Source organism: Anarrhichthys ocellatus, unplaced genomic scaffold (assembly GCF_004355925.1).
Source record: "Anarrhichthys ocellatus isolate YVR2014 unplaced genomic scaffold, GSC_Weel_1.0 scaffold31, whole genome shotgun sequence".
NCBI classification, from domain to species: Eukaryota; Metazoa; Chordata; class Actinopteri; order Perciformes; family Anarhichadidae; genus Anarrhichthys; species Anarrhichthys ocellatus.
The window spans coordinates 3,863,090-3,882,729 of record NW_022280061.1 but is presented as its reverse complement, the minus strand read 5'-3'; the positions used below and the strand labels follow the sequence as shown (position 1 = coordinate 3,882,729).

The 19,640-nt window shown below is 44.4% G+C and overlaps 2 protein-coding genes across 5 annotated transcripts; one reads left to right on the top strand and one right to left on the bottom strand.

The window, feature by feature from the left end:
- Positions 1 to 2,174: 2,174 nt before the first annotated feature.
- Positions 2,175 to 6,173, top strand: cunh22orf23 (chromosome unknown C22orf23 homolog). Of its 4 annotated transcripts, none has more exons than XM_031864698.1 (10): positions 2,175 to 2,288; positions 2,491 to 2,587; positions 2,775 to 2,837; positions 3,112 to 3,234; positions 3,352 to 3,489; positions 4,228 to 4,328; positions 4,603 to 4,677; positions 4,989 to 5,085; positions 5,275 to 5,439; positions 5,526 to 6,173. In XM_031864698.1, the coding sequence occupies exons 2-10, from the start codon at positions 2,491 to 2,493 to the stop codon at positions 5,621 to 5,623; spliced, it is 957 nt and encodes a 318-aa protein (XP_031720558.1). In that variant the 5' UTR covers positions 2,175 to 2,288; the 3' UTR covers positions 5,624 to 6,173. The 4 variants fall into 4 exon arrangements, with proteins under 4 accessions (XP_031720558.1, XP_031720560.1, XP_031720556.1 ...); XM_031864699.1 differs by having other exon boundaries at positions 2,182 to 2,222; XM_031864700.1 differs by having other exon boundaries at positions 2,175 to 2,587; positions 3,145 to 3,234.
- micall1a (MICAL-like 1a) lies at positions 5,097 to 19,638 on the bottom strand. Its single transcript, XM_031864695.1, has 16 exons — positions 18,700 to 19,638; positions 15,772 to 15,820; positions 14,388 to 14,529; positions 14,018 to 14,118; positions 12,702 to 12,850; positions 12,003 to 12,595; positions 11,853 to 11,913; positions 11,212 to 11,645; positions 9,823 to 10,214; positions 9,603 to 9,737; positions 9,382 to 9,508; positions 8,983 to 9,073; positions 8,199 to 8,272; positions 7,868 to 7,982; positions 7,732 to 7,778; positions 5,097 to 7,590 (listed from the first exon to the last, which is right to left on the bottom strand). The coding sequence occupies exons 1-16, from the start codon at positions 18,840 to 18,842 to the stop codon at positions 7,454 to 7,456; spliced, it is 2,790 nt and encodes a 929-aa protein (XP_031720555.1). The 5' UTR covers positions 18,843 to 19,638; the 3' UTR covers positions 5,097 to 7,453.
- Positions 19,639 to 19,640: the final 2 nt, after the last annotated feature.

The following is a 19,640-nucleotide window of genomic DNA, read 5'->3' as shown; positions in this document are numbered from 1 at the left end:
GCACGTTTCATGTTAACATCGAGTATAAACCGATTATAATAACATGTTTGCATAGATATTATGTTCCACCACATACAGGTCTCAGTAGAATTGTCTCTGATATTTTATTACAGAGTTTTACGGACATTCAACCTTAAAACATGATACAATCAAATATTAGTGAATAATAGTCAACAGATTAGCAGGTAGCTCGTAAACAAACATACCAACTAGCAATACAGCTCATGATTCAGTTTAAGTTTGCAATTAAATAAAAACCTCATCCCACTTGTTGAGCCCATACTTCTACTAGTTTTAACTCACTCCACACACACACACACACACATGGTCGCTCTCTGTGAGGACATCTGGCTCTGACTTCTGAGAAGACCTGTTTGTGAAAGGTGATTATGTTCTTGCTGCTGTTTATCTGCTGACATGAGGCAGAGGCAGGCTGCTGTCTCCTCACAGATAATGGTCTCCTGACTGCTGGTGGTCCCTGATGACGAGCCCGCCACTGATAAAGACTCTCCCTCAGAGCGAAGACTACACAAGACGTCCCCTACGCAGGCTGGAGAGTGTGCTGACAGCCTCACTGTGGCCTTAAACACATTACACAACTTCATCCATAGTTTGATTGATTGATTGATTGGAGGAGAGTTCACTTCCAAAGCCTTAGATTAACGTGTTACATGTTGTCTTACAGAAAGACACTAAAGGAAGAAGACATAACGTGTGCTTTATGTAGACTGACATATGTCATTTAGTATTATTATTTAAATACCAAACAAATATATACCCTAAATGCTTGTAAAATAATTTGGACTACATGAAATAAAACATGAAATAATTGAGATCTTTCTGCAAACAGCCTCCCACATCAACACGAGGGACTTGGATCACGTTTCTCTACATTGAACGTCTGTTTTATTCTATTTTAGTGTGACCGCCTTCTTTCCATTCACAAACTCTTTTAATCTTTCTCTTGATGCTCCTTTTGGGTCCAGTGATGTGATATGTGTAATGACAAAAAACATTTATGAAGTATAGAGAAACATTACAGTAGTATTAATAGTGCATTTTGTTTTTCAGTTAACAATATGTTTCATATCTTAACATCATGTCATAGAAAAGTCAAGAAATCAATAATAAGAATTGTAGAAAAAATCAATCAAATAGAGAATAGGAGGCGTAGAAAGATAATCTTTAATTATATATATATATATATTTAATGAGCCACGGTGTAGTTAGAACAGAGAAGTGTTGAGTTGCTGCTGAACTGATGTCAATGAGGAGGTCAGGGTTCAGCAAAAATAATAAAAACTATTACTTTGATTTACATTTTCTTAACTAGGTTACAAAGTCTGTTTCAGAAAAAAGGCAGATGAAATCAAAAACAACAATTAATCAACAACAGAATAAAATCTGATCTCAGTGAGTTGAGCGTTCAGTCTGATGAGTGAACTGTGAGTCTGTCACCAGCAAGTGTTGGGAAGACGTTTGGTTTCATAGGGGTGACTGTGGCTAAGTGGATAGCAGGCCCGGCGGTTCAGAGGGTCGGCGGTTCAATCCCCGGCTCTGCTAGTCGCATGTCGATGTGTCCTTGAGCAAGACACTTAACCCCAAAATTGCTCCCGTAGACACGGTGTAGAAATGTGATAGACTGAATTGTAAGTCGCTTTGGATAAATGACTGTAACGTTTCTCCAGAAACCTTTGAGTGCACGTGATGTGATAAAGATCCTCAGGTATTTGATCCTCAGGTGGGGCAATACATTTTGCTTACGTGGTGAATTTTGAGGTTTAATCCGCACTGAAAAGATCAAATAAATAAAGAGAGGTCTACGTGCGCGTGGCATGGAGCAAGGTGCCACGGCTGGATTTGAACCCTCACTTTTGAGAGGACAGCAGTGTCCAGACCTTAAACTGTTAATCTTACCAACCAGTGCTCAGTCAGAGGACTACCGCAGCAGCCACGAGAACCGGAAGTAGTTTATCTGGTTAATAATGTAAACGAAGAACAAAACCATGGTCGCGTGCATATGAAATCACCATTTTCAAAGATCACGCATTACAAGTTTTTACCGATGTTGTTTTTTTTACAGTGCACGTGGTTGTACGTCACCCCACGTGGTGGCGCTATACGAAGGGTCCCCGGAAGTGCTTGTTGCTATAGCAACATAAGTGTTGCGACGTGCGATAAGAGAAGAAGAGTGTGAGCGAGTTATCTCTAGTCCTTGTTCAGTTAAGTTGTGTCCTTTCTTTTCACATGTAACGTTGGACCCTTCGGACCATTTGCACACAATTTAGGTCATTTAGGTTTGAGCTACATTGCGCTATTTCAATTGAATTTACTTATTTGTTGAATCTTTGATGTATCGACAGTGTTATAAACAATATGCTCAGACCATCAATGTCAAATGCTGCTGAGTCAGAGCTTGGTGAATAACAGCGATGCAGCTACATTCAGCCCCAGAGATTGCTGATGATGTGTGTGTGTGTGTGTTTGCAGATGGAGGCTTCCTCACAGAGTAGAGGTGGTGATGGAGGACTGTGGAACAACCCCAGAGCCCCCCAGTACAGCAAGGGAACACAGGATATGCTGACATGTGAGATGATGCACTTGTTGCTATTTTAGTGTGGCTGGTTAGGTGTGAATGGGAAACAAACATGGGAGTTAATGCGTTGTGTGTATTTCCAGGTACATACAAGTGTGTGTGTGTGTGTGTGTGTGTGTACACTTTCTGTGTAGGCTAGTGCTTTAAACATTTTATAAATCTCTCTCCTCGAGCTCAGTGAGGATGCAGGAAGCAAGACTCACCAACCTCCAGAGAAAACAGATCAACGGACGCCTGAAGAGTAAGTTTGAGAGCCTTGGATGAGAGGTTGAGGGATGCAATGTGGTGGTAAACTGTGTGGAAGTACTGCGTGATATACAGTACGAAGTGTTTCCCACATATTGTTACTGCAAAACTCAGCATGACATATTGCTAGAAATCCAGATTACATCATATCGTGATTCAAAGATAATATGATAATGTGGTATTTTCTGAATCTTTTAGCATCACAAAATTGTGTATTGCCACATAAAACACTTATTTAATGTTTTTTACTTTCTCCTCGGACGGAGCAGCTTTACCACTGACCTCTGACCCCACATCCTCAGCTTCCCCCACTAATCCTCAGAGACGCACCGCTGAAGCCTGTCGCTCTGGGAACAGCTACGTCAGAGAACAGTACCACCCTGGTCCCTGGAGTGCGTTCTTTAAGCTGACACTGTTATTAATTTCGACATTCATGTGTTTTTGACTGACCGGCCTGTATTGACAACAATTTCTCCTTGTAACTCGTTTCTTGTGTTTCACGTTCCTAGGAGACTTGGAGAAAGAGAAGAGGAGGCTTCAGAATATAATGTCAACGGGAGAAGAAGAGCCCACAGCTGCATCTCACCCAAATGTTCCTTCATGTCCGAACCCAGAGGGGGCGGAGCCTCTAGACCGGTATCAGGAAGGTGAGGCTGAGTACACACACACACACACAGGTGATGTACGAGAGTTACACTTTAGATGAAGAGAAGCTTTTCCATCCCAGTCAGCGACCTCGGTGGAGTCAATGTGCCTACTACTGTCCACCAGGGGGCGACTCCTCTGGTTGTATAGAAGTCTATGAGAAAATGACTCTACTTCTCTCTTGATTTATTACCTCAGTAAACATTGTAAACATGAGTTTATGGTCTCAATCTCTAGTTTCAAGTCTTCTTCAATACAGCATGATGTTCATTTAGTACATTATGGTCCATTTAGAGTCAAACAGACCATAAAGCAGGGGATGCTTTAGGGCAGGGCTTACTGTGATTGACAGGTCTCTACCAGAGACGTATACGGTGTGTCTACGTCACTCCTCAGTCCAAATATGGTCACTTCCTGTTACCTGTGTATGTCTGGTCATTGGTAGGAACTGATGGGCGATTTTATTCCTGTGCAAATCTGCCGTGTCTCTAATTCGTGAAGGAAACCTCCCGCTGCTGATGAAACTAATCCCCGGGGACTCAAACTCTAATTTCAGATGTAGTTTGTTTTTTGCCCGTGAAATTCTTTTTTTCACATTTTAATTAAGTTATTGCAGTCATATTGATAATCTGTTTCTATTAATATCAGCCTAAATTAAATGCTGCTCCGTGCTACTTTGCTTGACTAAATACATCCAGTGCCTCTTGAACAAGTCCAATATGAACTTGTTTCTTTTGTAGTACTGGATGAGATAGAGGAGAGAAGACAGTTTCTGGCAGATATGTCTTCTCTGGGTGAGGAGAAGCAGTACACCAACATCATCAACTCTGAGATATCCCAGGTAAACAAACTCCTATTAAGTCTGCATTATGGCCAAATATCGTTAGGTAACACAGACGTTTTAACTTCCCTGATGTGTTGTTTAGTGTGATGTTGTTTTGAACAATATAAGATCTATAGATCCTGACTCAGATTAGTGCGGAAGTAAATAGATCATTAGTGCCAGGCTGTATTCCAGCATTTAGATTCAGATATCAGACCAAAACAACACTATTAATTCTCTTTGAAAGTGCAATTTCACTTAAACTGATGCTGTGTCACGACTCCAATAACAGCTGATTCGAGAACTGAAGCTGTTGGACGAGGCCCGCCGTCCCAAGAACGATGCAATCACATCTGAGAGGAAAAAGGTATGACGGGTTGGTCGGGAGAGAACCCTGATGTCCAAAGCTGAGTAAAGCCCAGGTCTGCTGTAGACCCTGGTGTCAGCTCACCATCCGACACTTTCTCTGTCAAACTAAAGTCAGCAAATCTATTGAAAAGATGATCTCGTCTTTAGAATATAGTACGGCCAAGAAAGTCAAAGTATAGTAAGTTAAAAAAGTCATTAAAAAGTTTATAGTATAGTTAGTGAGTTCAAAGTAAAGTTTGAACTGTAGTGAATAACAGCGATGCAGCTACATTCAGCCCCAGAGATTGCTGATGATGTGTGTGTTTGCAGATGGAGGCTTCCTCACAGAGTAGAGGTGGTGATGGAGGACTGTGGAACAACCCCAGAGCCCCCCAGTACAGCAAGGGAACACAGGATATGCTGACATGTGAGATGATGCACTTGTTGCTATTTTAATGTGATAAAGTGTTTCCCACATATTACTGCAAAACTCAGCGTGACATACTGCTAGAAATCCAGATTATATCATATCGTGATTCAAAGATATGATTGGGTGCTCTTGTATTTCCTGAATCATTTAGCATAAAACACTTAATGTGTTTTACTTTCTCCTCAGACGGAGCAGCTTCACCACTGACCTCTGACCCCGCATCCTCAGCTTCCCCCACTAATCCTAAAACCACTAAATCTGTCCAGGATCGTCTGCCTCAGAGACGCACCGCTGAAGCCTGTCGCTCTGGGAACAGCTACGCCAGAGAACAGTTCCACGCCGGTCCCTCGAGTGTGTTCTTCAAGCCGACACTGTTCTTCATGTGTTCTGACAACTATTTCTCCTTTTAACTCATTTCTTGTGTTTCACGTTCCTAGGAGACTTGGAGAAGGAGAAGAGGAGGCTTCAGAGTATAATGTCAACGGCAGAAGAATCTGAGACTTCAGAGTCAGGTTGTGGGCGGGGTTTAGTGTGACGTAATGAGAGCAGTAGTGATGAAGAGACTGAAGAGCTCACAGCTGACTGGCTGCACTGTATAAGCATATAAGCAGTTACATAAAACAATATAAAGTCAAAACTGTGATGTCAGGCTGTGAAGGCATTTGATTTATAAGAAACATGAACAGCTTGCATTCAATTATTATAATCCTCCGCCTTCCAGTGTCAGTTTGTTTCCTGCTTCAGGACATGGAGACAGACACAGACATGACCATTTAAAATGGAGGACAAAGACAGAAACTGATAAAACCGTAAACATACTGACATTTACATAAGACGAACAAATGACACTTATCCACATATGTAATTAAATAAATGGCACTCGTACAAACAATATTAACACATTTTTTCCGATACTGTTAAGGCAAAACATGGAAACATACAGAAAGGCGTCGTAAAATATAAATTAGTGATTTGCATATTCAGGTTAAAACTGTTATAAGCTGGTGCTTCGCTACAGTTGTTAAAATACAGTTTATCTGCCTTTTCTAATGTTCATTATTGTGAACTTTCTTATTAATAAACCTTCTGACATCTGCTCTTCTTCATGCCTCATATTTTCTAAATCAATCTGATTTTGAGTCTCCCACTTTGTTCATCCACGTCTTTCATGATATGCATTTACAAAAAAAGACGCCATTGCAAAACTATCACAGCAGAAAGTTAACAAGGAAACCAAAGACGATCACAACAGAGCAGCTAGAAGAGCTTCGGTATTCATTGTCCATCGAGCATTTTAAGGGCAGAATTGGCTAGATTTAAAGCAGAGCTCATCTTAAATCGTTTTTAAACTTTCACTCGTACCACAGGCTCAAACCCGCTCACATATCCAGCTGCTAGACTTTGGAAGCAGGAGACACAGTTATAAGACGGGAACAGATTACAAACTCGTATCAGGGATCCACTCGCATCCAACTGACCTCATTCAAAGTGAACCGTCGAGTCGCACCTTTGCTGAACCTGGACACGGGCCTACAGGACACACAAGCTCTGCAACGCAAGGACGGTGAAGCAACATACAACAGTTCACCCGAATGAAAGGCCAGAGAGCTCACGAGCACGTCCGCTCCTAAAGCATCGCGACATGTTGAATCGTCTCTTTAAAACACTAAAGGCAACCGAGAGGTCACTGAAGAGACTTTCTGGAGAAGCGTCAAGTGAGATGTGAGCGGATTCTGGTTATTCAGAGTCATTAATGACAGTTAAAGGTGACCTCATCTCATCCTCTTGATCTGGTGTGTTTATATTCGTCTTGGGGCTCGTGTCCACAGAGCGGCCGCAGGGCGCTGGGGAGCGTTTCAATGAAGACGTTATTGTCTATTTGGTCTGCTGTATATTTGTTTTACATTGTTTTGCCCCATGAGGATGTCTACTTTATACTTCGTATTGATGAGCGTGTCTCCATGTTACGTAACGTTAGAGCAAGGCGACACGAGGCGTACAGTAATAAAAGCACAACACTTTGCCAATCTGCTCCTAAACGGGCTTTTGGGTCTTTGTTATGATAGTGAGAGTCTGATATATAAAGCTCAGGATAGACAGACAACAAGCTTCCCCTCCATTCACTACAGTAAGGTCATGAGGGCTTTTCTGAAAAGTTCAGAGGTTTTCAACTTGAAGCTCTCGGAGCGGTCGCACAGAAAAAAGAGACGTCTTTCCTGTAGGTGGCCGCATCACACGCTCCCTCCTCATTCAGAACAATTAAAAAAAATAAATTAAAAAAAAGCCGCTGCCGCTCAGAAAAAGGCATGATGTGGACACCGTCGTTAAAACCGTCTGGTATGCTCTCGGAGGAGGTTGGTTCTTGCTATGGGGTCTTCTCCTTGCGGGGGCTGTGGCTCTTGCCTGGTTCTCCTTTATGGCTCAGACGCTTGAGCACCTTGATGGGTTTGAACTTTTTCCCTTTTTTCTTCTGCTGGTCGACGTCCGGATCCTTATGGAAGTCTGACGAGGATGAAAATAAGACAGAAAATTACGAAGATTCACATAGTTTCTAAAAATCAGAAGAATGAAGAAGGAAACATTTAGTTTTTATGTTAAATGAATGAATCTTTAACTACAAATGGAGCTCACTCTAAATCCTACCTTTCTTCTTCAGCATGGCTTCCATAAGTTTATCCTCCTCTTCTTCCCTGTGACAGAAGGACCATTAGATTAACATCACTGATGAAGAACACTGTGGAGTCCCTGCAGAGAGACACAGTTCATTGGCATTGGTTACCTCTGCCTGTCCTGGTCCATGTTGTTAACTATTTGGTTGCGCTGTTCAATGATGGTAACCAGCTCAGCCATCAGCTCCTGATCCCGGCCTTTGTCCTCCTCTGTCCAGTCTTTCTCTGGGGAAGGAAGGGATCACAGCGACAGGTTTAATTCAACACACATACAAATGTCGTTTTTTTCTTCTTAACCTGTATATCCACACACATATCATACTTAAGTGTGGGTAGCAGTAATTTTCTTTGTAACATGAGTCAAGCATTACACACAAACACATACAGGGCAGACATTGGACCGGACTACAGGTTGTCTTATCATAACGGGGCAAAACACACCTGGTTTATTGAGAAGACACCTCAGCTCATACTCCACGTCAGCTTGTCTCTCTTCCAGGTTCTGCTGCTTCGCTCTGCAGGGAGCAACATGTACACAGTACTTTACACACTCGTAACCTTCAATTTAACACGGTACTTTTACACTTGTTATTGTAACAGCGACGATAAGGGATACTAGTACAGCACCGTGCCTGAGTAGCTTAACCGAATAAGTCTGCTGCATTTGCAAAAAGCTGGGTTTAGTATCCCTGAAAGCCTTCTCTGACCAACTAGCACCCAGCTCACAGAGACGTGAAGAAGCACATTAAAGGAACAGGGTGTGACATTTAGTGGCATCTAGTGGAGAGATCGCAACCAACCAGATAACGGGAAGTAATCTTCACTTCACCTGGAGGAGTAGAGGAGAAGCTGCAGCGTGATAATAAATCACACAAAGAGTGCAGATAAAAAGCACCAGTTTAGTCGGAGCTCATCAATACTCCGGTCTTATATTATTTAGCACCGGGGCCCGTTTAATACGGGGGTTTGGAATCCATCCCTAACTTCAGTTAACACAAAAGGCTCTCGCTAGAGTACAGTGTTCGGCTTCACCGCTCTGGGCTGCATTGAAACATGGCGGTGCCAGACGGCGGACTCCACGGAAGAGGACCCGCTCCCAATTACACACGCCGTGACACGCCGTGACACGCCGTGACACGCCGTAACACGCCGTGCGTATAAGTAAAGTAAAAACAACTAATCGGCATTGAAGGCTCATGATTCCTCGCTGCTGTCTCATACGTACGTGTAGACGAGCTCAGCTTCTCGTCGCACTAGAAGATGTTTCTCATGGATGAGAGTGAACCAGTCCACCAACAGGTGCTCCTCATCCTCATCTGGAAACAAAGAGGAGCACAGAGATAGACGTGTAATGTTTCTATCATCATGTAGAGTTCTTTCAAGTCAAATCTAGGGATATGGCCTTCCCCCTCTTTATGTCTCGGTGATCTTTTGTTTTGTTTTTTACAATCCTTTATAATAATTCTGTGAGCAATTTAAGCTACACCGTCAATTTAGTAAAGTTTTCAATTTAGAATATAGTGAACCTAACTTCATGCACTGCATCCTTTGCAACATGTAACTGGCCTTCAACTGATTTAACTTGTTCTCAACAAACTCCAGTAGAAATAGTGCGCCATGTTACCGTTGGGGTTGTCTCTCAGCTTCTTCTCCAGCTCCACTCCCCTCTGCTCCATCTCATCCAGCTGCTTCTCCAGCTGCCCCATCTCCCCATGGATGTCCTCTACTGGGATGTACTGGTCTGACTGCACCTGGATGGATCATTGGAGAACTTCTTCATGCATTTTCTATATATTTTTTCTCTCATGCCAAAGCAGACAGTATATGTTGTCTTTAGTTTTCTACCTTGCGTTTGATAAGAGGGAAGCCATGGCCGGGGGCCGGGGGTCTGGCAGGACGGGGGCCTTTTGGTGGTTTGGTTTTAGATTTAGCAGGGGAGGGAGAAGCTTTCCTGTTGAACGGGTTCTCTTTACAGATCCGCTACAATGAGAAGAGAGATAAAGCCGGAGTATAATGCAGAAAGTGTATTTCTGTCCATCGCTGTGTTTGGAGGTGGACCTATTACCTTATTGTGTGATTGGGGGGCTCCTGAGGCCAATGGACTGGGGGTCGTCGGGGGTCGTGGTGGAGGGTCTACGGCCCCTTTGGTCCCAAAGCTGCGACTGGGCTGCGGGGTAGCTGGAGCTGAGCTGGCATTTGACGGCATGGGAGAAGGGTAGGGGCTCAGGGAAGGATGAGGCAGACGCTCGGTTGAGGAGGAGGAAGGAGACGGCGTAGAGTCGCACGGTGAACAGATGGAAGGCTCCGACACACTTTTGGTGAAGGCGTGTTCCTGGTCGCTGCTGGCACTGCCACCCAACTGGGGATGGGAGGAGCTGCGGTCAGAGCCAGAGGACAGACTCTCTGTGCTGAGAGCTGGAGAGGGAGAGCAAGAGGAGGGCTGAGAGTGAGAGAGAACTGAAGACGGTTTAGTAAAAACCAGAGAATGGAAGTTGAGACAGATAGAGATATAGAGGGAATGGGGAAAAGAACAAAAAACAATGAACATCTATATAAAAGTGCCAAGATACAATTTAAATGTGTGTTTGAATACATATTGAATAAGCTGTTCAAGAATCAGATGATCAGGATTTAGAGCTCTTAACATTTGTAAACGGAGCATCAAAGTTAAAAGGTGTGTTTTGTCTCGTAGTTACTAAATGTAAGTTTAGGTTAACAAGCTCTTTGTAGGTGTGACATTAAGCATCTGTGTTTAACACGAGGACATGTCAGTGAGGAAGACAAAGTGGCACCGACGGTAAACTACGGTGAGGATGAAGATCTGATACAGAAAATATAATGAGATACAAAACAACAGTTTGGTCATGAAGCGTGAACACAATGAGGAACTCTGAAGGTCGGGGAAATTGCAGCACAACAGATTAAGAACAATAAACCGTCATAAACCTGAGCTCTAAAAACTACGTCTACAAAAGAAATATCTCGTTGGCTCAAACAGAATCAAATGCATCACAATGGAATGGACAATAATCCTTATATATAGTCATCAAATCAAGTCAATCAGATGACCTCAATCCAATAAAGCATGCATGAACTAAATATTAAATAAAACTGTATTCATGTTCATCTTAACTTTTGATTTGATCAATAAACTGAAAGATTCTTGCATGATGCTTAAAATGAGTCATTTTCCAATAAATGTCCAAATACTGCTCTTCATTATTATGCAGTGGAGGGAACTCGAACATGAACAAACATGTTCTCCTCCACAAACGTCCACATTACTACTGTACCACCTAAAGGGTCATTTTTCATGTCAAGTACAGACTAGCTGGTGAGGTGAGATGACGATAAACGGAACTCGAACAGAACGTTGTCTTTGCATTCTCTCCTCTGTACAAAATGATAAATGGCTCGGTGGATAGCACACGACGGGAGCACAGATCAGACTGACCGTGGTGACCTGCAGGTGGCCGTGGTGGTGCCAGACGTTTCTTGCTCTTGGCGCTGCCGGGGCTCGCAGAGCGGGATGAGCTCCCTCCACTCGGGGGAGTGTCTGCACCTGTCGCGTCAGCTGCCTGAGTGATGCTGTACCACGGGTGAGTAGCCACCACTGTGGGTGGAATTGCACTTCCTCCGCTGCCCTCTTCTTCCGCTGCCTCGTCATTTTGATCTTCGTCATCATCCTCGTCGTCCTCGAATGGGTTGGCGGGTGCAGGGGGTGTGCTGGGTCTGGAGCCCTCCCCTTTGAGAGAGGACAGAGAGCCTATATTGGGAGGGGTTGCCAGTCCTGCAGGGGGAGGGGGAGGGGCTTTCTTCTTCCTGGGTTCTGATTGGACCAGGGCGAGCCAAGGTGGGTCTTTGGGTTTATGGGTGGCACTAGACAGGCTGGACAGTGAGGTACACAGATAGGGATGGAGGGGTCACAGATGGCAAGACAACAAAATAAGGCCAAATGGAGGCATGGAGGGTCAAGCAAGTACATTGTGCAACAAGGTGAAACTCAAAACTGAGACAGACAATGAAGATATAACTAAGGTCAATGAAATGGTGGCAATGGAGGGACAAACAGGCATTTAAGGAAAGTTCAGCTACCTTCCAGGAGACCGTGATCTTTCTCGAGGTTTGGGAGGAATCGGAGGCTTCTGGCATTCACCTGTGATTTCAAGAAAAACGTGAGGATGAATATCAACAGATCCTGTATTCTTTATCTATAATAATGTATATTCTGCAGTGAGCACGCACCGGCTGTAAGGCGGTCTGCCGTACGGGGTAACCGAACCCGAGGGGCAGGGCGAGGAGGAGGGGCGGGTTCAGAGACCCGGCGAGGAGCCGGTACTGGCCGACTGGCACCTTCATTTTGACTGATCGGCATAGAAGGGAGGTCCCCATTGATCGTTAACTTGGCTGGTGTTTTAGTATCTTCCTCTTCCTCCACCTCTTCTTCATCGCTCTCATCAAAAGGGTTTGGAGGAGAAGAAGAACGAGGTATCCCCTCTGTCTCTCCACTGCCATCCATCACCTTCGCTTTCTCCAAAGAATCTGCTCCATTTGTTGTAACAGCAGTGGCTGTGACAGAGTCATCAGCAGGCACATCCGCTTCCTCTGTCTGGCTTACTGGAGGAGCAGTCTGTTCCCCGTCAGAGAGCGAGGTGTGAGGGATTGTGCTGCGACCGATCCTGGCCGACTGACCTACCACTGCTCTCTTACTAAAATCTGGCCGGCCGTTCTGATTGGCTAAAGCATGCCTGGCAAGGTGATGTGTACAGACCAAGGCCCCGGAGTTGCTTCCTAATTTGTAGGATCCAGGAAGCAAAGTGCTGCGACACTCTGTGCACCTGAGACAACGATGACACAGGAAGACAGTAAGATCAACATTAAAGAGTGTTGAGATATAAAGTCACAGGTACACAGGTAGACAGTAGCCGTAGCTGCAGTGCTCACCTGAAGCAGTTGCGATGATAGAGCTTGCCGTCCACCAGAAATCTCTGCACCAGGTGAACATGTTTCTGGCAGGCGGCACAGGTGCTGCTGAGCGTGCTGCGCCTGACTGCTGCAACCGCTTCTTCGCCCGTCTGCGCGGGCTGGCTCGGCTAATGCAAGCGACCGGGACGTTGTTCACAGGGAGAGGGGAGACGGGGGGGGGGGGGGGGGGGGGGGGGGGAGATGGAGAGTAATGGTGGACGGGGGAGATCAAACACGGAGTCAGGATTTGAGGATGTGGATCGTTCATTTGGTTTAGCTAAAGCTGCTCGACTAAGGTGACATCTACTGCTCATTGACTCATGTGGTTAAACTGCATACTTCTTTTTAAAACATAATTTGATTAATAGAAAACATGTGTGTCTTTTGTAAGTTTTTATTAGTAAGAAAATCCAAACCGCTTGAGTTAATGGTTCTGAGTCACATTGTGAGGATATGATTGATGTTTAGGACAGATTTACTGTTTTTAGTCTTTTATTTTTGTCATTATTTATTTGTGTTAAACAAAAAAGGAGTTAGCAGCAGCGCATTGCAAAACTTGGCACACAGCGTTAGGATAGTGCTACTGTTAGTATTTAAAAAAAAAAAAGACTTAACTGACCTAACTGTTCTGTTTTTACCTCCTAAACCACCCCCACCCCCATCCTACTGCCTAGGCTCAGGACCACAGAGTGGAGGGGGGATCAGATGGGATGAGGAAGAAGAGCAGGAAGAGGAGGGAGTGGAATGGATTTCCACCTGAAGAGGGTGGGGGGGGGGGGGTTGCCAGAACATGGAAGTATGGCGATGGAGGAAAGAAGTTGAAGGCATGCGAAAGAAAAGAGAGACAGGATACAGAGGCTATCTTTGTAGACTTACTCTACCTCTGCTGCTTAGCTTTTCCCCTGCTGTGCAATACAAAGCCCACACAAGGAAGAAGTACTTATGAAGTACTTATTGTTGTACTGCAATGGCAGGATGGGATTTGTATTGTACAGATCCTGACTTAATATCCCCAAATAGCCCATGCAGAATTACACTTAGATAATCCAAAGAGAAAAAACAGGGATGCGGTTTAAGTGTGGTTATCCGGGCCTTCAAAGGACACCATAAACAATATTAATCAAATAATAGAGCTTGTTGACATGTAGCTCCAGTAGAGTATCATGCAGACATAATGTAGTTCAGTGATGCAGGTATTAAAAGGTATTATGTGTGGCCTAGAGTAAAAGGAATATCAATATCAATACGTGCAAAGCGTAGTTCCCATCTCTCCTGGTGCCGCGTCTTGTTCTTACCTCAGACTCAACCACTTTGTCTTCCAAAGGGGTCGGTGGCCTTTTCTGGGTCGGCTCATTATGACCAACAGAACTCAGCCTTTTCACGCACGGGGGGTTTGCTGCAGAAAAGGAAGTCATCAGTTAATGATATAAATGAATTGTATAAAGGTTGTTAGACCCAAGAGTTGTACAGGTTGCTCCATCTCAAGATGTGCAGAGGGTGGACAGTTTTTATAGCTCTGAAATTAGGACGGGAAAAGTCATCAAATTAATATTATCTGTGAAATATATGGTCAAAATCGTAAGAACCACATTAACCTCAAAACATTAGATGTCTTTTATGTGCACAGCGCTTGAAGAGAAATCCAAATAAATTCCCTGAACCCACCTTGAGACTTGTTGTTGAAGAAGTTGTAGTACTGGGAGACGTATGTGATGATGCTGAGACGGTCAGGCACTTTCATGGACACCATGTCTTCTGGGTCCAGCAGGGCCGGGATGCCCAGCTGTGTCTCTGCCACTTCAAAGGCCTACGATGAAGCAAAGACAGAGGAGGGAGGACGATCAAGAAGATGCTGAGAAACAGTAAGCAGTGCGTTCGTTTAGGGGAAACTAATCTCCCGCACTGTGTTGGGACTATTTCTACGGCATAAAGGAGCTGCTATGGAAACTGTTGACAGCGAGGTACGTAGGTGGATCAGCCTCAGTAACTGGGACAATATTTATGGGAAGACACTTTGCTGTCGGGTTTCAAAGTTCCATTTACCTTCATTCTACTGGGGTGGCAGGAGCAATCTAAAGAGGCTGATGTCTAAAAACCTCTGGAACCAAAACCAAAACTATTTGCATTGCTTGATACCACTATGGGTGAGTGAGAACGTTGTTGTTAAGGAAGTCGAGTTGCTGCACGACATGACAATGTTGCACAACGCTGAGGACAGAATAATGTCTTTGTTGCATGTGTGTAAAAAAATAAAAACATGCTGGTCACAGCCCACCAACCAGCACATACTGGATGACCTGAATAATCTGACTGCTGCCAAAACACCAGCCACTTGCTGATAATGTAACGTGTTGTTCTTTGAGGATAACCATCGGTCTAATGAAAAATTCCACTGAGGAAATGAGACGGGGTGGTGGTAAAGTTACATAACAAAAGGGATACAATCGTTGGCCGTCACACAACACTGAAATAATCCAGTGAACAAATGCTTCACACAGGTAAAGACGAACTAAACCAAATTGGATACAAAGTATGCAAACAGCAGCAAAAAGCTGCCGAAGCTTAGCTCGGACTGGAAGTGAGGAAATCCCCTCGATGTTCTGCTGACAGACGATGTGGAAAAACTCAACGAGGGAAATGTAATATAAAAAGAGTTCTTCACTGGTTTCTAACCACCAGATTTATAAGCGGCAAATTCAGCACTTTTGCACCTAAAATCCTCTTTACGTCGTCTCTACGAAGGCTTGTGTTAGGATTTCTTATGACACTGAATGCTCTGGCTTCCTCCCTCTTTTCCCTGGTCAGGCTCCATCCGGATTGAGTAACGCTGCTCTTCACACAGACAGTCAAACACTCTGAAGTCACACCCAACGTGACTGCATGCAGTCGTCACTAAGGATTAGGAATCTGATGGCTGAATGAAGCACTCGCAGTAGGTGATTTCACCCCCTTCAGGAGCAAATGGTCTCACTAACTGAAAACATCATGCAACACAAGATCACGGGAGTGTTGATATTTCAAAAACATACAGCGGGTAAAGTTGACTCACCAGTCGGTTGTTCTCGTACACATTCTCTTTGGACAGCGAGCCAAAGTCACTGAAATGACAAGAAAGATTATGTATGCAGGTAGTCAGTGTACAGTTATGTAAACCGCAACAACTGCACATCGTGGTGTCTCCTTTATGTCAGCACTATAGTACAGCAGAAGACCAGACAGCAGTAAATAGCCACGCTGATATAGGATGGTGCTGTATTGAGTTTGTTGACCTGTGTCCACTTATGTTATGAACCATCAACAAGCTATTATTGGCTTGACAGCATGACGGTGAGCAGTTGAGCTTCCAGACTACCAAAGCTGACAACTGGTCCCAAAACCCCACACATAAACGAGGCCTGATGTGCCAGTACAAGAGGAAAAACACTGCAGCACCAAACGGGAGCGATGGGCTGATAATTACAAGGCTCTGCTTTGAAGTGCCAGCGGCGATGGAACGAGAGCCAGACTCCCGCCAGCAAACATCCTGCAGTAAGACTGGAAAATGTCTGAGGTGCTCTGGGATGAAAGTGCCGTTGTGTGCATAAGTAAATATAAGTGTGTATTAGTAGGACAACAGTGTGGCAGGGGGGAGAAACCACCGTGACCCCGGTGAGAGCTTGTGGAGACCATGTGGAACTCTCAAGAAGGAAAAACCCTGTGAATGAGCTCCGTGTTGGAGCCACACAAAGTGACCTCTGTTCTCTCTAATCTAGTTCTCATGGTCCCAAACACACCGAGCAGCAGCTCTAATATCAAGAACGTGTTCTCCCAAGTCCTCTGTCAGAGCTTCAGCTACTTTAAAAAACGTTTTCACACATTCTTTGACAGAACAGTCGGTGCCAGCCGACACTGACGTGAATGAAGTGCAGTATGTGATCTGAATTGCAAACCTAATCCACTGTGACTCAAGAGTCTCGCTCCACGGTTTATTTTGGGAAAGAGGACTGCTGAGGAGCTGTGTGTGTGTGTGTCAGGCATTTAAAATACACATGATGATCAAAACCCGGGTGAACCAGTATTTCTGCTAAATCTGGTTCAGTCAGATGGGAACGCTTGTGCTAGAGCATACAGGGTTGGGATTTGGTGATGTCAAGGATGGACAATCAAAAATGAGGCTTATACATTATGTAATAATCAGTAGTTAATAGAAGAGGAGTAGTACATAGAACATCTAAAAAGTAAAACGAAGTGGATGACGTGAGTGTTTGCACTGCTGCATAGTGCATGAATGAATAGATTTCATTTAAATGTTGACCTCCCTGTTACACGCACTGTGGTTATACAGGACACGGGTGATTACTCTCAGCCATGTCTACTCCCTCTCCAGTGGGTGGAGTGACAATGAAATTGAGATGAGGCCATTTGCTGCACTGAGTATTCTCCCTCCTCTGCATCAGTGTGTTGTAGTTTGATGGGAATACATTGGCTGCAGAGTGCAGGCAGGGTCACCATACAATGGCTGGGCCCAGTATTAAGAGCTAAATGCAGTTTGACAGGCGGAGGTCTCAGCTGCAGATTAGCCTGACGAACTGTCTGTCTGGATCACAGCGAGCTCCGTTGGGCTGAACAGGGAGACGTGCTGGGTCACAAATTGAAGAGGCAGAGCTTGAAAGCTGGGTGTTTAGGATTTGTCTTCGCTCTCTTACTTTCAGCTTTACTGCAGATAGACTAGATCCAACTTCACCGACTTGTCCTTCAGTGACTGGTCCACTGAACGTTTGCTCTAATACAATCCAAGCACAGTCCAATGTGTTCACAAAAGCCTGGACCACCTGAGAGGTTAGCAGCATGAGCAAGATACTTATTGTCTAAAATCATTCCATCACGCCACATGTTCCCCCACAAGGACAAAAGAGGGACATGACATGTCGTTTACTGGCTGCTTTTACACAATCTTCTGACGACAGGAAGGGCTGTTGACTTCTTTCAGAAGGAGTTAAACCACCAACGTAACGCTGTCAATAGAGAGCACTTCCCACTGAGCTACGCTGAGGCACAATATGCTACACAGGACTCGTGCTTCTCCACAGAGACGCATGTCCAACATCTTATGAAGGAGTTTCTGTTTAGATTTACTGTCACACTGCAAATAACGGAAACATTTCAAATCAAATTATTTGCCTGCCTTGATTCACAGGATATGAAATACAAGTAACAAACACATGACGGCCTCTTATTAAGTACTGAAAGGCTGATCCTCACCAAATAACATACGTCAGCCTTTTCGTGCCGTTGGAGCAAAGGCACTTATTAACTGTAAGTTAAATAAGTGGGACATTTTCTGCTTTTGGTCTGGATTTCCTCATCCCGATAACCCTTTTTAGTCACACCAATAATGCGGTTGTGTTTTGCGGTGGCTTCTGTGATGTGTGTGTAGGTGTAGAATGCAGAGAAGAGGGGTATGTTGTCACAGACAGGGCATGGCTTGTCAGCTTCAGTTAATCACAGCACACTGGCCTTTCAGTGTACAATGTTCCTAACACATGTACTTTGAGTGTTTTTGACAACACACACACATTAAAACATAGAATGGTGATAGAAATGTAACAGAAATGGCATTTTTTTTTTGCATATGTAAAGCAAAAGTTATCTAACCACTAATACTATCATATGCAGTTGTGCTAATGCAGTGTTTTTGAATTGAGCAGCCTTCTACCTAAAATGTATAATGTATATATACCTAAAAAAATGTGACCTTTTTTTTAATCAGGAGCCTTTCATAATTTCATAAGTCCTTAAAGCCCCTTTCTCTGGTTTATCTAGAGCAGTCTAACGTTACTGAGTTTGTTCTGCATTTGTATCCTAAATGGATTAACATACCAAATACTACAGCACTTAAAAACAGTTTCTAAAACAGTATGAAGCCAAAACAACGCCTCCACACGCTTCACTGGAGCCCGCTGCTATGTGATGTTACGTTAATATAGTCCATACTTACATCAGTTCTGGTCTGTAACGATGGATTATGGCACAAAACGCCAAACCGTCCCGAAAGGACGTGGACATGTCCTTCACTTCCACGTCGTTGTAGTGTTCGCACTGTATGCGACACCACTCCTGGAGAGCCTTCAGAGACCCCATCACAGTATCACAGGAATCAAAGTCACCGGGATTCCTGTCAATTAAAATCGTCTCGTTTCTTGGGTTTCTTTGTCCTTTTGGTCACTGACGAGTCATCAGCAGCTTCTCAGCGAAGGTGCGACAGACAACACCCGATGCTGCGGTACTATACATTGACAGCAAGTGAGTCACGTTAAGAAAACTAGCATGGCTAGCTAGAAGTTATCTCACTTTTTCCCCAAGTACAACGTGCATTATGACCCGAGTTTATATCCCGTACCGAGTTATTCCGACAGCGATGACAACATTTAACGTGGAAACGTTGACCAGAACCACTCACTACTAAAACACTGATATCCAGAGTTGATAACGGTAGCTTGCCAACAAAGTTCTTGACGTAGCGGACTCGGCTAACTAGCTAGCTGTGGTCCGTTAGCGCCTCTGCTCGTCATGTCTAACTGTACAGTGTGCAGGTCTGCTTCTCTTTAGTAGGCGCTGCCTGGCTCCGAGGGTCGTCTCTGACCCGGTTTGGGGCGATGATGCGGATTCAGTCGAAGCAGAGGTGACGGTGTCCTCCTTGAGGTGGACCACAATAAGGTTTTTGTTTGTTGCTGCAGTGACTGCAAAACGCTGGACAAAAAGAAAAGTCGCGCGCTAATGGCAACGCCCTCTTTGCGTCAACAAAATTAAAACACACTGTAAAAAAAAAATACATTCCGGACAATTAATGTTGATTAAAGCAGCCAAGCGCCGCCATCCCCGTTGCATTGGTCGGACCGTCGCCTACACGTTGTTGTTTCGCCTTGCGGCCACGCGGGA